Source organism: Balaenoptera ricei, chromosome 11 (genome assembly GCF_028023285.1).
Source record: "Balaenoptera ricei isolate mBalRic1 chromosome 11, mBalRic1.hap2, whole genome shotgun sequence".
Taxonomy (NCBI): domain Eukaryota; kingdom Metazoa; phylum Chordata; class Mammalia; order Artiodactyla; family Balaenopteridae; genus Balaenoptera; species Balaenoptera ricei.
This window is the reverse complement of record NC_082649.1, coordinates 19,950,096-19,968,074: the sequence shown is the minus strand read 5'-3', so window position 1 is coordinate 19,968,074 and position 17,979 is coordinate 19,950,096. Positions and strand designations below refer to the sequence as shown.

The window sequence follows — 17,979 nt, the reverse complement described above, 5'->3', positions numbered from 1 at the left end:
TGCCAATGCCGAGGGTCTCGTGACCAGGCACCAACCGCTGCCCCTGACCTCCTGGGAGCATGCGTGGGGCACACACCTGCTCACCCTCTGACAAGGGGATAATGGCCAGCCCACGCTGAGGAAACAGATGGCAAGCATCCAAACCAAAAACAGCCCTCAAGCCAAAAAAATATTAAACCTACAAAAGCTAAGCAGGAATGCTCCCGCATATAAATAGCCCTCCAAGCCTACAGTAGATAATTGTTTCCCCTAAACTCAGAGTAAGAGAAATATAAGCAAAGTGAAGAAGCAGAGGAACCACTCCCAGTTAAAAGACCAAGAGAATTGCCCTGAAGGAACAAACAATGAAACAGACCTCTTCAGTCTAAAGACACCGAGTTCAAAGAGGAGGTAATGAAAATACTGAAGGAATTAAGAAAGGCTATCAACAGAAATGCAGATTACTGTAAAAAGGAACTAGAAACTATAAGGAGGAGCCAAGAAAAATTAGAAAATTCATTTGCTGAAATGAAAGCTAAGCCAAAGGCAATGAATAATGCAGAAAAATAAGTGATCTGGAAGACAGAATAATGGAAATTACCCAATCAAAACAGTAGACAGAAAACCAAATGAAAAAAAATGAAAGCAATGTAAGAGACCTATGGGATAATATAAAGCGTGCCAATCTATGTATAATAGGGATTCCAGAAGGAGAAAAGGGGATTGAAAATGTATTCGAAGAAATTATGGCTGAAAACTTCCCACATCTAAAGAAGGAAACAGATATCCAGATACAAGAAGCACAGAGGGTCCCAAACAAAATGAACCCAGACAAACCTACACCAAGACATACTATAATAAAAATGGCAAAAGTTAAAGATAAAGAGAGGATTCCAAAGGCAGCAAGAGAAAAACAAAGAGTTAATTACAAGGGAATCTCCTTAAGGTTATCAGCTGATTTCTCCACAGAAACACTGCAAGCCAGAAGGGAGCGGCAAAACATATTCAAAGTTTTGAGAGGGAAAAATCTGCAAACTAAAATACTCTATCCAGCAAGATTATCATTTAGAATAGGAGGGGAAATAAAGAAGTTCTCAGACAAGCAAAAACTAAAAGAATACAGCAATACCAAACCTATCCTAAAAGAAATATTGAAAGGTCTTCTCTAAATACAAAAGAAGAAGATATAGGAAAGGGGAAATCACAGTTGAAAAGTAAATCACTTAAGTTAGCCAGTATAAAGATCAAAAAGAAAAAAAAAAAAAAAAAAAAAAACCCTACTGTGAAAGGATGATAAACACAAGAAACAGCAAAAGGATAAATACGAAGCTGTAAAAAAGGACATCAAAATCATAAAACGTGGGGAAGGAGAGTAAGAAAATGTAGATTCCTGTTTTTTAGAATGTGTTTGAGCTTATATGACTATCAGTCTAAAGCAAGCAGATATAGGAAGGGGTTAACATACTTGAAAAACAGGGCAACCACAAATCAAAAACATACACTAGATCCACAAAAACCAAAAAGAAGAGAACACAAGCATAAAATAAAAGGAAATCATCAAACCACAAAAAAGAAAAGGAACAACAACAAAAATCCATAGAATCAACTGGAAAACAAGGTTTAAAATGGCAGTGGATACATATGTATCAATAATTACCTTAAATGTCAGTGGACTGAATGCTCAAATCAAGACAGAGTGGCAGACTGGATAAAAAAAACAAGAGCCTACAATATGCTGCTTACAAGAGACCCGTCTTAGGGCAAAGAACACACACAGATTGAAAGTGAGGGGATGGAAAAAGATATTTCATGCAAATGGAAATGACAAGAAAGCAGGAGTTGCAAAACTCATATCAGACTATAAAATACACTTTAAAACAAAGGCCATAAAGGAAAAGAACACTATATAATGGTAAAAGGATCAGTACAGGAAGAGGATTTTACAATCGTCAACATATATGCACCTAACATAGGAGCACCAAATCCGTAAAACACTAACAGACATAAAGGAAGAAATTGACTGGAATACAATAGGAGATTTTAACACCCCACACATCAATGGACAGATCTTCTAGATAATCAATAAGGCAAGAGAGATCCTAAATGATGGAATAGGACAGTTAGACTTAATTGATATTTTCAAGACATTACATCAAAAAAAACAAAAAACAAAAAACCAGAATACACATCTTTTCAAGTGCACGTGGAACATTCTCTAGGATTGACCACATACTAGGGCACAAAACTAATAACCTCAACAAATTTAAGAGTATAGAGATCATTTCAAGCATCTTCTCTGACCACAACAGCATGAAACTAGAAATCAACCACAGGAAAAGAAATGAGAAAAAAATGATTATATGAAGACTAAACCATATGCTACTAAAAACCAATAGGTCAATGAGGAAATCAAAAAGGAAATTAAAAGGTACCTTGAGACAAACAACAATGAAAACACAACCACACAAAATCTATGGGATACAGCAAAAGCGCTTCTTAGAGGGAAGTTCATAGCGATACACGCCTTCCTCAAAAAAACAAGAAAACATCTCACCAACCTAACATACCACCTAACATACCAACCTAACATACCAGCTAAAAGAATTAGAAAAAGAAGAAAAACCAAAACCTTAAGTCAGCAGAAGGAAGGAAATAATAAATATCAGGGAGGAAATAAACTGAGATTAAAAAAACAATAGAAAAAGATCAATAAAACCAAGAGCTGGTTCTTTGAAGGGGTAAACAAAATTGACAAACCTCTGGCCAGGCTCACCAAGAAAAAAGAGAGAACCCAAATAAGCAAATTAAGAAATGAAAAAGGAGAAATCTCAACCGATACCACAGAAATACAAAAACCCGTAAGAGAATACTATGAACAATTATATGCAAACAAATTTGACAACCTAGAAGAAACGGACAACTTTCTAGAAACATATAGCCCACCAAAACTGAATCAAGAAGAAGTAGATAATTTGAACAGACTGATTCACTAGAAGTGAAATAGAATCTGTAAAAAAACAAAACAAAACAAGACTCCCTACAAACAAAAGTCTGGGACCAGATGGCTTCACAGGTGAATTCTACAAAACATACAAAGAAGAACTTATACCCATCCTTCTCAAACTCTTCCAAAAGACTGAAGAGGAGGGAACACTCCCAAAGACATTCTATGAAGCCACCATCACCCTGATACCAAAGCCAAAGATACCACCAAAAAAGAAAATCACAGGCCAATATCTTTGATGAACATAGATGCAAAAATTCTCAACAAAACATTAGCAAACTGAATCCAACAACACATAAAAAAGATCATACTCCACAACCAAGCAGGATTCATCCCAAGTTCACAAGGATGGTTCAACATATGCACATCAATCAGTGTAATACACCACATAAAAGTAAAAAACCACATGATCATCAAAAGATGCAGAAAAAGCCTTTAACAAAATTCAAAATCCATTCATGATAAAAACATAGTAAAAGCCATTTATGACAAACCCAAATACAGTATACTCAACGGTGGAAAGTTGAAAGCCTTTCCACTAAAATCTGGAACAAGACAAGGATGCCCACCCTCACCACTTCTATTCAACACAGTATTGGAAGTCCTAGCCACAGCCATCAGAAAGGAAATAAAAGGTATTCAAATTGGAAGGGAAGAGGTAAAACTGTCACTATATGCAGATGACATGATACCATATACATAGAAAACCCTAAGGACTCCACACAAAAACTACTAAATCTAATAAGTGAATTCAGCAAAGTAGCAGGATATAAGATTAACATTCAGAAATTGGTTGCATTTCTTTACACTAACAATGAAATATCAGAAAGGGAATGTAAAAAACAATACCTTTTAAAATCACACCAACAAACAAAAAAACCCTAGGAATAAACCTGAGCAAGGAGGTGAAAGACTCACATGCTGAGAACTATAAAACATTAATAAAGGAAATTAAAGAGGATTCAAAGAAAAGGAAAGATATCCCATGCTCTTGGATTAGAAGAATGTTGCTAAAATGGCAATACTACCCAAAGCAATCTACAAATTTAATGAGATCCCTATCAAATTACCCATGACATTTTTCACAGAATTAGAAAAATAATCCAAAATTTATATGGAACCATAAAAGACCCAGAATTGCCAAAGCAATCCTGAGGAAACAAAAACAGAGCAGGAGGCATAACTCTTCCAGACTTCAGACAATACTACAAAGCTACAGTAAGCAAAACAATGGATCAATGGAACAGAATTGACAGCCCAGAAATAAACCCACACACCTACGGTCGTCTACAAAGGAGGCAAGAATATAAACAGGAAAAAGTCTCTTCAGTAAGTAGTGCTGGGAAAGTTGGACAGCTGCATGGTAAGTCAATGAAGTTAGACCAAACCCTCACACCATGCAGAAAAATAAACTCAAAATGGCTTAAAGACTTAAACATAAGACACGACACCATAAAACTCCTAGAACAGAGCAGAGGCAAAACAGTATTTGACATAAATTGTACCAGTGTTTTCTTAGGTCAGTTTCCCAAGGTAATAGAAATAAAACCAAGAATAAACAAATGGGACCTAATCAAACTTACAAGCTTTTGCACAGCAAAAGGAAACCATAAAAAAAACAAAAAGACAACCTATGGACTGCGAGGAAGTATTTCCAAATGATGAGGCTGACAAGGACTTAATTCCCCAAATAAACAAACTGCTCATGCAACTCAACAACAAAAACACAACCCAATCAAAAAATGGGCAGAAGACCTTAATAGACATTTCTCCAAAGAAGACATACAGATGGCCAGTAGGCACATGAAAAGATGCTCAACATCACTAATTATTAGAGAAATGCAAATCAAAACTACAATGAGGTACCACCTCACATCAGTCAGAATGGCCATCATTAAAAACTTTACAAATAACAAATGCTGGAGAGGGTGTGGAGAAAAGGGAACCCTCCTACACTATTGGTGGGAATGTAAATTGGTGCAGCCACTATGGAAAACAGTACAGAGGTTCCTCAGAAAACTAAAAATAGAACTACCATACGATCCAGCAATCCCAGTCCTGGGCATATACACCTGGACAAAACTATAATTCAAGAAGATACATGCACCTCTATGTTCATAGCAGCACTATACACAATACCCAAGACATGGAAACAACCTAAATGTCCATCAACAGATAAATGGATAAAGATGTGGTGTGTCTGTGTGTGTATATATACATATATATATATATATATATATATATGCGCATGTGTGCGCACACACACAATGGACTACTACTCAGCCATAAAAAAGAATGAAATAATGCCATTTGCAGCAACATGGATGGACCTAAAGATTATACTAAGTGAAGTCAGAAAGAAAAAGACAAATACCATATGATATCACTTATAAGTGGAATCTAAAATATGGCACAAATGAACCTATCTACAAAACAGAAACAGACTCACAGACATACAGAACAGACTTGTAGTTGCCAAGGGGGAAGGGGGAAGGGGGGAGGGAGAGGGATGGACTGGGAATTTGGGGTTAGCAGATGCAAACTATTACATACAGAATGATAACAACAAGGTCCTACTGTATAGCACAGGGAACTATATCCATCCAATCTCCTGGGATAAACCACAATGGAAAAAAATATACAAAAAGAATGTATATATGTGTATAACTGAGTCACTTGGCTGTATAGCAGAAATTAGCACACATTGTAAATTATCCTCCCTACCAAGGAGGATAAGTGGGAATGAAGCACTCTGTAAAAGACACTTATAAAGCATATTAGAGATAAATTGGCCTAAGAAGCAAAGCAAGCAAGAGTTACAAGAGTGATCAAGTTTCTGCTACTATATCTAGCTGCTATAATATCAAGCGTTATAGAGCCCTTTTTATCTTAATCGTTCATTAGAATATAGATAACTAATTTCTCAAAATGTTGAAAAATCTGTACACACTACAGAAACTATGCACATTACAAAGGTGTATTAATCTCTGATACTGATCTGCAAAGTACAAAAATGAAATATTTGGGGTATTTAAAAAGTAAACATTTAAACTTGGGTGTGCACAAGAAGCGTAAATGATTCCTGAATTCATAAGAGATAAAAGGTTTATAAGATGAGAGGGTTTTTTTTTTTTTTTATAGAGTATTTGCAGTTTTGTGTGTTTTTTTTTTTTTTTAATTTATTTATTTTTATTCATTTATGGCTGTGTTGGGTCTTCGCTTCTGTGCGAGGGCTTTCTCCAGTTGTGGCAAGCGGGGGCCACTCTTCACTGCGGTGCGCAGGCCCCTCACCATCGCAGCCTCTCCCGCCGCGGAGCACAGGCTCCAGACGTGCAGGCTCAGCAATTGTGGCTCACGGGCCCAGCCACTCCGCGGCACGCGGGATCCTCCCAGACCAGGGCCCAAACCCGTGTCCCCTGCATTGGCAGGCAGACTCTCAACCACTGCGCCACCAGGGAAGCCCGAGAGCGTTTTTATATTAACCAGACTTAAGAATCTGTGCCAGTGTCTCTACTCGCCTCCCTGCACCCCACCCTTTCCCTCCTCTCTCCCGCTGAACTCTCCAGGTAAGTTATCTGGGTAGATGTGTATGTCACTTTGGTGGCCAGTCCTCTGAAGATAAAGGTAATGGTGCGTGTATAGTCAAAGCCCAGCATATTGTTGTATACACAGTGTGCACTTAATATCTCCTCATGAAATTCAATCAGATGCAATATGGTACAGGAAACAGTGAAATAACTGGGGATGCAAAGTGCCTACATCCTCTATCCCAGAAAAATGTTGTGTCCTCCCTAAAAAGTCATCCTGAAAAGACAAACAATTGATCCTAAGAGAGAAACTAACAAAGCATGACTATCTGCTTACAAGACTTGTGGGTCACTCCACTTTGTCAGACAGAGCTCTTCCAGCAACTCTTCTTCATCCAAGATCTCCAAAATGGACTCTTTGAAGATTTTAATATCTGTTTCTAACTCTGACAGGCTGTAAAAGTAGTTGCATAGAAATGATCAATAACATAAACCTATAAAAATATTTCCCTACAAGAATAGTGCCTTTTTAGTGTCTTATCAAGTAGATCCACTTATAAATTCATGGTAAACACTGATTTGTAAAAAAAATTTTTTTTATATTTATGCACTCTGAGAATCAATTCCCAATCCCAAAACTACATTAAGTGGTAAAATTAACCAATGATATAATTTTCAGCATATATTATTTATCTCAGAAACATATAATCACTGTGATTTAAGCTCTGGGCTTAGAAATTTATCTTTACTCTTAATAAGTATGGCAGTGATGAACAGACTATTTACTTTTAATTCATAAAAACATCCTAATATTTTCAGACAAAGAACTACTGATTCAGGAATTTTAACTGTTAACTCCTGAATGGATTTTTAGGGGGTACAAATCCTGAGGGCATGTTCATTCAGTCTGTAATATAAATTAAAATATTATCCTTAAATTCTGGAATGCATTATGATAAACAAAAAAACCCATGGACCTTGGAGGGAAAGAAAATTGGATTTGAGTCTAGATTTGCTATTTAGTAGCTGTTAAAGTTTAGACAAGTTACTTAGACCTCAGTTTTCTTATCTTCAAAATGAGGACCATGTCAACAGGATTGCTGACAGGATGAGATGACATCACACACATAAAAGAGACTGATACAGCATTTCATGCAAAATAGCTTTTCAATAAACATTAGTTTGTGTGCCCCCTTTAGCTCAACTTCCCACCTAGGCTACTTTCTTACTTTAAAGTTATGAAAGACAGTGAAAACCAAATATGGAAATGAAGGTACTGAGAGTAAGTCACAAAGTAAAAAAATGTCATTACCACTAGCAAGACTAGTTGGTATTTTTAAAACAGCTAAGAATTACACTAATTTTGGACCTGAATTTACGTTAAACATTTCACTGTTAAGACTACTGAAAGAGAAGTTTAAGACATTTGTGTCTAACTCCCAACTTGGTAAATCACCCTTATTTACCTTTTGCCATTTTGTAGTAAGATGTGCAGTTTGCTTCTGTCTATGGAAGAATGTTTGGGATCCACTAAAGCTTCCAATGTCTCAAGGATCAGTGGTTGCAAAATGCTAAGTTTCCCCTGAAGAGTGTTGATCTAGATAACAACATGACCTTTCATAAGAATTAAAACAATCTTTTTAGAATACTCAGGGTCAGTGAATCCTCTGATTAAATACAGAAATCTGTAATAGCTAGGAAGGCTGGTAACATTTCAGAACATGGTCACTGCTGGAACGCCCATCCCAGATGATTAAAAACTAGACGTCCTAGGTTAAAAGATAACCATGCATAATGTTGTTAGTAAGCTCCCATTTGGTTGCTAGGGAATTAACTCCCATAAGACTCTTCCCCCTACAGACACCAGACACTTATTATGAAAGGAATGGAGGACTGATTAAAAGAAAAGCTGCCGTTCTTTGGTTAAAACATAAACTTTACATCTGGTAAACAATACATATGTTCTTTGTAAATAGGATACAATTCAAAACTCCTATGAACAAGGCTCTTTTGAAAACCAAAACATACCTTAAACTTTACAAAATAAACTTGAAAAGTCAAAAGTGTATTTATTATTCGGGTTAATATAGGCACAGCAGGAATCAATCAGCAGGTATACATTGATACAGCTATACTAGTTCTTAAAATATTAAAATTCTTCCATACCTGTTGGTAAACAGCATAAGAGCAGCTGAATTAAGCAGTAAGATTAATTAATAATGTAAATTCCAACATATACTATCCATCCCAGCATCAGCTCCTGAGAGCTTAGTCAGTCTGTGTAGCTTGCCACTGACTATTGTTTATACCTTCGTTTCTTTCCATTTTTTCCCTGCTTAGTAACTGGGCTTCAACTAGACACCATCTCATTGGCTGGCACCAGCTGGTGCTATTGCCTCATTAACCTGAGTAAGGAACAGAGCCATCTCCTACTCCCTCAGTAGAGCAAGGCAGACAAAGAAGGGTGCCAGGTTCCACCAACCCCCCCCTCCCGCCACCTCATGTCCCCTTTACTCTCCCCTCTTCTTCTCCCACTCTGGCTCATGGCACTGACTCTTGCATGTAGCCAGGTCCTGAACAGTACTATCCTGACTAATAGGGGGAAGAAAAGATGATGAAAGATTTGTCGGGGCCAGGAAAGCAGTGACCATCCTTGTTCAGAGCCTGACAGGATCCTCAGACACTCAATGATGATCAAATTAAAGGAGGAATCGTAAGAAGAATTCTACACGGTTTCTATGTCAAACTAGGTCTCAGACACAGGCATCATTTAGCTAGCTCAAACAAAGGATTACACAAACAAAGAATGATCTGGAAACTATCAGAATAATTTGATGAAAGATTCGTGCTATAATATTTATCATGTGCAAGCAGTTACACAACAAGTTAGAGAATAAAATGGAGTACAGTTAAAACCTTTTGATATGTTCATTTATATCATATTTAGGGTAAGTATTTTGAATTAGCATCCCTGAATACACTTATTAAAATTGAACAACGGATAGACAACCTGAAATGTGCTTCACTGAATGTCACAACATGACTGTCAAAGAGACTCTATGTATACCGTACCTAGAGACTTTAGATCTATTTGTTTGGGTCATAAAGTTTAAGAATTAAGTACTTTCTGCATATAAGACCCTTAGAAATGTTTTTATTTGGGGGGAGGGTGTGGTTAGGGAAAGTGCTATTAAAACAATACCAATGTGTCTTCCTCCTCAATAGCACTGTAAAACCAGAAAACATTCAAGAAGCTAAATAAAAACAGGCTTACCCGATATTGCAGGAGTGCTTCTATAGCTCTAAATTCAAAAGGTAAAGGGTATGTGACAAGTTGACCCTCTCCAGCCAACTGTGAAGGGAGTTCCCGGAACAGCCACTGCTCTAAATTTAAATTACGATAATCTAGTATCAGAAGACACTCTGGAGTTATCACAGCTTTCAAATACTGGGGGGAGAAAAAACAAAAAACATATATATATATATATATATATATATATACACACACACATATATATATATATGTACACACACACACACATGCACATGTAAGTTGTAGAGTTGTAGGGAAAAAATAACCTTCATAAAATAGGATTTAATATTCTATTAATTTTGGACTAAGCCTAAACCAAATCACTGTTCATTTGGTTTTTCAAAAAAAGTCAAGACTTTTTTTTTAAAGAGAGGAAGCCTAAAATAAATCCAAGTCTTGATACCTCTAACTCAGTCTCAACAGAACTAGAATTAAACAAATTATGTATTTATTAGGACTTCCAGGGTGATCATGAGAAATATAGAGAACAAAGGAAATAAGATAAGGTCTTCTTAAAAGTCAGGTATTCAGCAGACTTTTAGAAAAGATTTAGCTTAATTATGATTAGTTTGGCTGAAATGGGAAAGTTTCCTTTTTAAAATATCACCAAAACACATTAAGCTAATTCAAAATGATAAAGATAAAATGTATCCTTAGTGCTCTAATTTAGAACACGATGAAATTAAAAATTTATTCTGAAAAGAAAGACTGACGTCTTTTATGTTAGAAGAGTAACACAGAAGAGTAGTAGCCTGTGGCCACTGTATTACTGATATAAAAATCAGAAATTTTTCTTTCCCATTTTCCCCATTTTACAGCTGACCCTTGAACAACACTGGCATGAACCATGAGGGTCCACTTACATGCAGATTGTTTTCAGTAGTAAATACCGCAGTACTACACTACCTGTGGTTGGCTGAATCTGAGGATGTGCAACAGCAGATATGGAGGAACCGTGACTATAAGTTACATGTGGATTTTTGACCGTGTGGAGGTTCAGCGCCCCCAACCCCCATGTGGCTCAAGGGTCAACTACAATATGAACATGTTTATTCAGAAAAGTTGAAAAATTACACAGTGAATACCTATACACATACCAATTCAATGATACGATTAACATTCTGCTGAATTTGCTTTATCACATACTTCTCTATCTCTTCATTAAAGAGGTACTGTTTTGAAGGGTGCTAGCTATTGATAATAAAAGTGAAGAATGTGTTTTGGAGAAAAATCACTTGGGAAAAGACTGCTTCCCTTTTTAATGTTTTAAAAAGTTAATTCTAGATAAATTGACAAAAACCTGCCATCAAAGACTTCTTGAAGAAAGCAAGTCTCATGTCCACTGCAGGGCCGATACCATTGACACCTGCGTCCCCTCATCTATGTCCAAATCTTAAACGTTAGCCCACCAAAATAACTTAAAGCTTTCCATAAAAATAAAAAATTAAATTAAGATGATAAACTTTAAAGGATATTCTTAGGCTATTCGGAAAACCAGAATATATTCTTAGTAGCTGAAGTTACGCTACAATTACACATAACCGTATACGACTGAAAATGTCTATTATAAATCAAGATTCTTTCTCTTATTTCAGAAACTAGAGACTAAATTCAAACAGTGAGAATGGAGACCGAAGTCAGATCTTTTCCATCATAAACAGAGCAGAGCTATGCCTGCTGAGCATATGTATATAATCCACGTAAAATGAGTTTTACTCTTAACAACATGTTATATTATAAAATATTCTATGTTTCACATAGCTATTTTTATTACGAAATTACTTTTAACCTAGTTATTGATCAAGATAGTTAGGAAGTAACTTTTATAAGACTGCAGTGGAGAAATGTATATGGAATAAAATCCTTTACCTCCATTCTCATGATAATCCTATTGTTTCTGGTTGTGATACTCATTAAATGCTGAAACCTCAAATCTCTGGCTTGAAGACCTAATTCTTGATATAAATCAGTTTTCTTCCTTTCTATAAAAGAAACATGTTCAATAAAAAGAGTGGGTAAACCAATATACCAAAAAGTTTAGATTTTTATATCAGAGTACCCCTCCCACCACCAAGATAATCTTCTATTACTACCAGAAACAAGAGCTAAAATGGGTCTTTTTAATACCCATTTCTACCTCAAAAACATACTCAGGCTAAATCTGGTCAAACTAATTTTTCTTTTCTCCTTTTAACCACACTTCATAAAATTTCTCTGTACTTAGAAAAGCCCTTTGGGACCAATATAAAAACCATAGCTATACATCATTGGAATTTACAGTATCAATCTCTAGCTCTAGATTCATGGATTTTTAAATATGAACTGTATAGAACTACAGTTCTATTTTCTATTTTTTCCTTACTACATTATCAACTTCAGCATTTTAAATCTATGAACAGACAAGTTCAATTTTCTTTGTTCTTGGACTAATACAAAACGAGAAAATAAAGTCAGTTCTCACACTAGATTCTCCTGAAAACTAAATTTATTACCTAAGAGAAAGCAAAACAGATGAAGAAACTCAAGAAATGATGCTGGTAATACTAGCATCTATTCTTGTAATATCAAGCCACACCTGTGATAGAGCTCTAAGTAGAACCACCTTTTGAAGGAGATGCCGAGCCAAAAAACGCCCAAAATACTCCACTAGGATCTTAGCAACAGCAGGAACAGGACCACGGGGTAGGAAGGACATGGGAGACCTGAAACCTGCACCTGAGGTCAGACAGTAAAGTAATGCTTGGTTTCATTTAAAAAAGTAACCGTCCATGAGAGCCATCACTGGCAGAGTTCCATCTGACTGCCATCCAGTGCCCTGTCCCTTCTGTCTGCTGTCACCCACTGCTACTGCAATAACAGTGGTATTATGTGATTCTCTGCCTTCAACATGGTACAGGAGGAGAGGGACATGAGGACCGGGGCAGTGAAAGGGAGACTCAGGAAGAGAAACAAAAGGGAGAAGAGTGCTTCTCTCTGAGCTGCACACCAGCCTACGCTCTTCCTTTAACATCCTGTTCGAGTGAAAGTGGCCTCCTGAAACAACAACAACACAGGTCAGGTGTTGCCAGTTCCAATTAGGACAGATGGGCAAGTGCTGAAAAAGATCTCCTTCAACACATCCATATATGCAAAGAATATTCTACTCAAAATATTATAATTTCTTGACTTCCAGTGGGTTCACTCATTCATTGATGAGTGATTTAAAAGAAAATTACAAATACTCACCAAAAGAAGTAACCTTTCCCCCTTTGTCAAATTTTGTCTGGAGAGAGATAATAAAATATTATTTTCTCCCAAATCAGTACATTATTTATGGTATCATATCATACGGTATTATAATTCTCCCAAATACTGAAATACAGATAAAAACTATAACTGCCCTTAAGTTAAATTCAGTTATGAGTTAAGGGTCAAAAAAAAAAAATTCCCTTTCCCTTTGCTAGGACAAATCTGACCTTGGATTAACTTTCTAACTGGGTTCCCTGGGAGATCTGATAAAGGAGTGTCAGTTGTGTTAATAGGCAACAACGCTTATGGTAAAAGTGCCCAATGACTGGTAGACAGACTGCTCTGGACTGGAAAGACTAAGAACAGACTACAGACACCTGTTGGGAAGCCATGGTTCTGCCTTTCCCGAGTGTAGTGGTTCTTGTAACTGACTGCTCCTTGTGGGAGCCCTGGATGTGTCTCTGGGATGGTTACAAGATACTGGCACTAGAGGGCCTTGGGATCCTAAAACGAGGTGGATCTCACACCCACATTTGAGAATATCCTCTCCTCTCACCTGAGCTGTCACACAGGGGGCCACAGGAGCCCCTGCATGGCTGTAAGGACTTCTTTTGAAGAGAAAACACCTAATGCTGCCCTTCTGCACGTCCTATCCTTTATCCTTTTGAACAGACTGGGACCAAGTGTGGCTTATCTGGTGAATCTAAGTATCTATGGGAGGCTATGAAGTCTCTCTGGTGGGTGTTGCAGAATCAATAAATGTTTACAAAAAGACCTCTTCTGAGAGTTTAAAAAGAGGACACAATGCAGAAACTGTACTTATTTCCTATAAAGCAGAGGGAAGGTTTTCCTGTAATACTTGTCCATAGTCAAGTTTGAAGATGTCAAATAATATTTAATGAATCACTAGGTACTGGGCTGTGTTAATTACTATTAAATATGCATTTTCAGGAAGACACACTCTAAGATACAGTTGTAGGTCCAAGTCCTGGGTTATTACCATGGAAAATACACATGCTGTGTTAATAATAACACAATAAAACCTCACAATATATATTTCAGCTTGCTTCTCATGAGCAAAGATAAGATCAACAGGATTATATGAGTATCATAAAACATCAGAGTTCAAGGGAAATTTACATCAAGGGAAGCTTTATGTTTTGTGTAATACACACTAGCTTTCCTCCTTACACTTATTTCACAAATATATACATCTGCTGCAGAAAATTTGAAAATAAAGATAAATAAAACTATTTGGTCACAAATTTTTAGAGAAAATCATGCTAATATTTTACTGAATGTCCTTCCAGACTTTTTCCTATTAAATATATTCATGTTACACACACTTCTTTGCAGTCTTCCCTCCACCTTCAAGTTAACAATGTATGGTGAATATTTTTGCATCTCAGTATTTATATTTTTTCCTTAATGGGATTTTTTTGATTTAAAAAAAAAAACATGAGATCAGACAAACTGATTTTTTAAAAAAATGTTTACCTTGTAATGTAACTCACATTATTTCAAATAGCATCAACTGATTTTAAGTGCTCTTGGTAGACAATGATTTCACCTGCAAAGAACCTTCTTTCAATATTTAACATCTGATTTTGTACTGTTAATTAAACTGGCTAACTCTTCCAGAACAGTGAATAACAGTGATAACCCCCAGAACTACGTGTAAAAGTTATCTTGTTCTGTATAGTTGATAAAGAAAAGTTCTTATGTTAGTAAGCCTAAATAATAAGGATGATATATAATGGCTAATATACACTGAATGCTTACCATGCATGAGGTATTATTTTTAAGGGTTTTACATATGTGAGTTAATTTAAATCTCACAATTCTATAAGGTGGGTACTTTTACCCCCAAGTATACAGATGAGAAAACTAGGGCACAAAGATGTTATCATAACTTGTCCAAGTCCATCCAGTTAGTAAGAGACAGAGTTGAGATCTGAATTTAGAAACTCTGGCTCAGAGCAAGCACTTTATTTTTCTCTCTCTAAATATGTGTGTGTGTGAGACACACCATTTGTGTTATTTTATTCAGTTTTTTTCCTGAAAAAAAGAGAAAGCTGCAGAGATCATGACCCTTCAAAGCATGCACTCTCAGCTAATACACTGTGCTGCCCTCAAAATGCTTCTGCATATAGTATGTTGCATAGCACAGGTTCAAGCCGTTTTGTAATTAACAGCCTTCAAGGACTTCTAAATAGATTTCTGGAGAAATCTCGAGTATTCAAATAGGAAGCTCTGAATTGTGATTTGAGCCACCTGTTCTAGTATTAAAAGATGAGCTCTACAGTCATTAGCAAAGTTTCAAGAGTGCTGTGAAGCAAACCTAGCTGGTACTCAGGTCACTGGCTAAGCAAAAGACAATGACTTATAAGTATAAGGATTCATTATAAAACAAAGTAAGTAATATTATCAAACGGACCACACAAACTCACCACAGTAAACACCGGGGCTACACTGGCTAAAGTGGCTTGAGAGACATCAGAAGTTCTAAACTGGTGAATTTCACCTGAAAAACGAAGCAGAGAATTCATTATGATCATATGATTGGTTTTCACATATAGCTAAGATACAATTCTCACAGTGTGTGGAGGTCTTCAGACTATTTTACTATGTTTTGAATCTTTTTCCTAGAGGGAAAATAAGAAACACTCTTGTTAATATTTGTAGGTGATAATGTTAGGTTTGGCAATGAATGAGTAGCTTAGGTGAGGCATTAGAATAATCTATGGAATCCAATCACCGCTTTTCCTTTCTAAGTATTATTGATATCTTATAGTTGGATGAATACGTGTATAACAATGTTCTGAGATTAAAATAAAGTGTCCATTCTTTTTTGCCTAGTTTAGAAAGGCTCTTCAGGCAAGTTACATTGGTACAGTTTAGAAAACATACATTCCAAGAACCACCTGACATTTCAGCATTTCAATATCAGGATTATTTGACCTATAAATTATGAAACCTACTGATTTTACTTCTATGTATTGACTTCTTTTTCACAGATATACTTTAGAGTGAACATACTTATGAAATAACCTACTGCACTGGAATGGAGACCCCAGTGAACTGGAATAAAGACAAATCTTTATTTGAAAATAAACCTATTTAAAACATGTGATTTAAACTGAGCTGAAGTGAGCTCTCGAGCATAACCAAATAAATTTAATGCCTGACAAAGGACACTGTTCAAAATACTAAACATAAGAGGAATGAACAGAATTCCTATCTACAGAACGTGTAGATATATTCTCATTTCTGATCTTATTCCTTCCTATTACATTTAAAGACATGTAATTTGTTACCACCTGAGGTTTGTTGGTTCCCTTCTACAAAATGCAAACTATGTTATGAGGGTCAGCTGAATAAAGGTTAAAGAGCTACACATCAGCATTTCCTAATCAGTCACAAGTTAGATAAAATGTTACCATCTAATGTTTTGTCCTAAAACATTAGATGGGCTGAACCTGGGTTCCCAGGGATTTACCAAACAAAGAAGGGAATATGAAATGTAACCCAATTTGGAAAGAGTCTCCTAATGGGTACGGGGAAGAAGGTGGAGATGGTGAGTTACTTCGGGAGCATTTTGAGAGTACAACTGAGAAACCTGAGGACATTTTTTGCGAAGCCATATATTTTAATGCCTTTTGTTTCTCAGCAATATTAGCACCCACACTGTCACATCTGTGAAAATGTCAACGTATTACCGTCATGCTCTATCATTCAGGGGAAAAAAAAATAACTCAAATTTCAACCCCTCTCCCCCCCATCTCCTGACTCCTTCTGGCTGGCTGGTTACACAGTACTTGGGAAAAAAGTCAGATCTTTCTCAGAAGCAACTCTTCCCATTAAGTTTCAAAGTCTTCAGCCTCACTTCTAGGTGCGTCCCCACCCCTTATCTGAGCAACGGGACAAAGGTATAAATGTGTCCGTCCATAAGGAAGAGACAGAAGACAGGGAAGATACTTAAAAAAATATTTCAGGTAGATAAGCCTAATCTTAGCTTCAGCACTATGATGACAGATAAGAGCGAAACTCTTTAAAAAAAATCTTTTCACAAGCGCACTTAAGCCTGGAGATTTGCAGCTGGGCGGTGGGAAAGACAGAGGCCTGTCGGGTCGGGCTCTAGCTGGTCACAAGGCGCAGTGCTCAGTCGCGTTCGGAGCTGGTGGGACGCAAGCTCGACCCACGGACCTGTGCAAGGGTACAAGAGCCGGGCGCCCAAGGGCGGACCTGGAGACCGAGGCCGGAGAAGCCACAGCCACGTGGGCTCCGGCGGTCGGGTCGGGGCCCTGGGTTCACGGCAAGCCCGGCGTCCCGGGGCTGCGGGGCGGAGAGGGGAGTACCTGCCGTGGGGAGCCGGCGGGGCCCGTACAGCGGCGCGGCCCACCTCCTTCCGAGCAGTTCGGCGGCGCGGCCGCAGGCGGCAACGGAGCGAGTCCCGGGGGTCAAGCCCAAGGCCAGAGCGCACAGGGTGCGCCGGGGCAACCTCACCGCGCGGGGCAGGAGCTGGGCCAACCTCCGCAGGCATTCCATGGCGCTGGAGCGAGGAGGAGGCAGCTGCAAGACCCCAGCCCTTCATACCTGACGGCAGCGGAGCAGCCGGCTCTTCGCGACCTCACGCGAGCGCCCAAGCTGCGGCCGCTGCCTACCGGGCATGCGCGGAGCGCGCCTGCGTCTAATTTCTCGCGCATGCTCGGAAGGTGCCTTTGGGTGGGCATCTCGTATCCCTCGGCCAATCGGAGTTTGTCTCCTACACCTGAGTCTGTACCTGTAAAGCGTGTAGGGACCGGCTCGGGGGGGCGGGGCGCGTTTACCTGCGTGAGTCGAACTCTCTAACCTAGCTTCGACCCATACGGCCTTGGAGCGGTCAGGTCGGCGCGTAGAGTGTCGATTATTTCTATTAACTAGTAATC

At 37.9% G+C, this 17,979-nt stretch overlaps 1 protein-coding gene across 1 annotated transcript in view; it reads right to left on the bottom strand.

Annotated features, from left to right (window-relative positions):
• Positions 1-17,722, bottom strand: part of MRS2 (magnesium transporter MRS2) — a 29,352-nt gene extending 11,630 nt beyond the window's left edge. Inside the window, exons 1-7 of the mRNA XM_059938030.1 lie at positions 17,410-17,722; positions 15,502-15,575; positions 13,049-13,085; positions 11,693-11,805; positions 9,785-9,958; positions 7,977-8,107; positions 6,848-6,964 (exon numbers count right to left, since the gene is read on the bottom strand). Coding sequence (XP_059794013.1) covers positions 6,848-6,964; positions 7,977-8,107; positions 9,785-9,958; positions 11,693-11,805; positions 13,049-13,085; positions 15,502-15,575; positions 17,410-17,599 — 836 coding nt within the window. The 5' untranslated portion in view covers positions 17,600-17,722. The remainder of the gene's footprint in view (positions 1-6,847; positions 6,965-7,976; positions 8,108-9,784; positions 9,959-11,692; positions 11,806-13,048; positions 13,086-15,501; positions 15,576-17,409) is intronic.
• Positions 17,723-17,979: the final 257 nt, after the last annotated feature.